The sequence below is a fragment of the Polistes canadensis genome, unplaced genomic scaffold, assembly GCF_001313835.1.
Source record: "Polistes canadensis isolate GaletaPanama2010 unplaced genomic scaffold, ASM131383v1 scaffold_193, whole genome shotgun sequence".
In the NCBI taxonomy this organism is placed as follows: Eukaryota; Metazoa; Arthropoda; class Insecta; order Hymenoptera; family Vespidae; genus Polistes; species Polistes canadensis.
The window spans coordinates 69218-70405 of record NW_014569740.1 but is presented as its reverse complement, the minus strand read 5'-3'; the positions used below and the strand labels follow the sequence as shown (position 1 = coordinate 70405).

Genomic DNA, 1188 nt, shown 5'->3' with positions numbered 1-1188 from the left:
TTTTTTTTCTTTTTTATATATATAAATCATATTATTTATATAAGGTAATATATTATAATTGTATTAATTGTATCAGTTCATATTTAGATATATATATATATTCATAATTATTAAGTAATTATTAATATAACAAGAAACTTTGTGATAAACAGGTAGCTGCTATTTTAGTGGAGAATAATGCATCTGTAAAAGCCACAACGAAAAATGGTTTTACTCCTCTGCACATAGCTGCCAAGTATGGCAATATGAATGTGGCAAAGATACTTTTGCAAAAGGATAGCAAACTTGATGCACAAGGAAAGGTTAGTAGATGATCATTTTTAAACAATTCATTTTTAAATATTTCATTTAAAAATGAATCATCATTTTTGATCAGAATCAAATGAAAATGAAACAATCCTAACTATTAAAAAAAGGAAAAAGAAATCATTAGAAATTATGTTCTACGTTAACTTAAACCCCATTTTGTAATTTAACACATAGAATGTAGAATTGTTATCAAAGGGATTTTAATTTTTGTACAAGCACCGTGTAAGCACGTATTTAAAAAAACTTTGATAAAATATATTTCTACTTGATTAAGTTATTTATTTTCTATTTCTATATGTTTAATTGTCTAATTTCTAAAAAAAAAATAAAACTAAAACATAGATAATGTTCTATATAAAAAATAAAGATTGAACTATAATTCTGTAAAAATTAATTTAAAAATTAGTATCTTATTTTGTAATACGTTAAATAAATTACGTATGAATTTGTTCGTTTGTTTTTTTAGTTACTTTTTTTTTAATTTCTATTTAAATATATTCAATACTTTCAAGTAGAAAATATGATTAAACGCGAATGGGGTTAACTATAATAGTTTCTATGTTATATATAATACGTATATGTATAAAGAATTTATTAATTTATTAATCATTTTTTTTAGAACGATATTACACCGTTGCATCTGGCTTGTCATTACGATCATCCAAATGTTGCCAATCTTTTATTGGAAAAAGGTGCATCCCCGCATCTTGCATCACAAAACGGTCATACACCGTTGCACATTGCTGCTCGCAAAAATCAGGTATTATAATAATAATAATAATAATAATACTAACAAAATTATATATATATATTTATAATTATTAAGTAATTATTTCTTATTGCAATTAAAAGATAACCAACATTAATATTTGATGCATA

General features: G+C 22.8%; 1 protein-coding gene across 1 annotated transcript in view; it reads left to right on the top strand.

Annotated features, from left to right (window-relative positions):
* Nucleotides 1-1188, top strand: part of LOC106789620 (ankyrin-2-like) — a 42135-nt gene that overhangs the window by 16278 nt on the left and 24669 nt on the right. The window contains exons 12-13 of the mRNA XM_014753998.1: nt 153-302; nt 929-1069. Coding sequence (XP_014609484.1) covers nt 153-302; nt 929-1069 — 291 coding nt within the window. The remainder of the gene's footprint in view (nt 1-152; nt 303-928; nt 1070-1188) is intronic.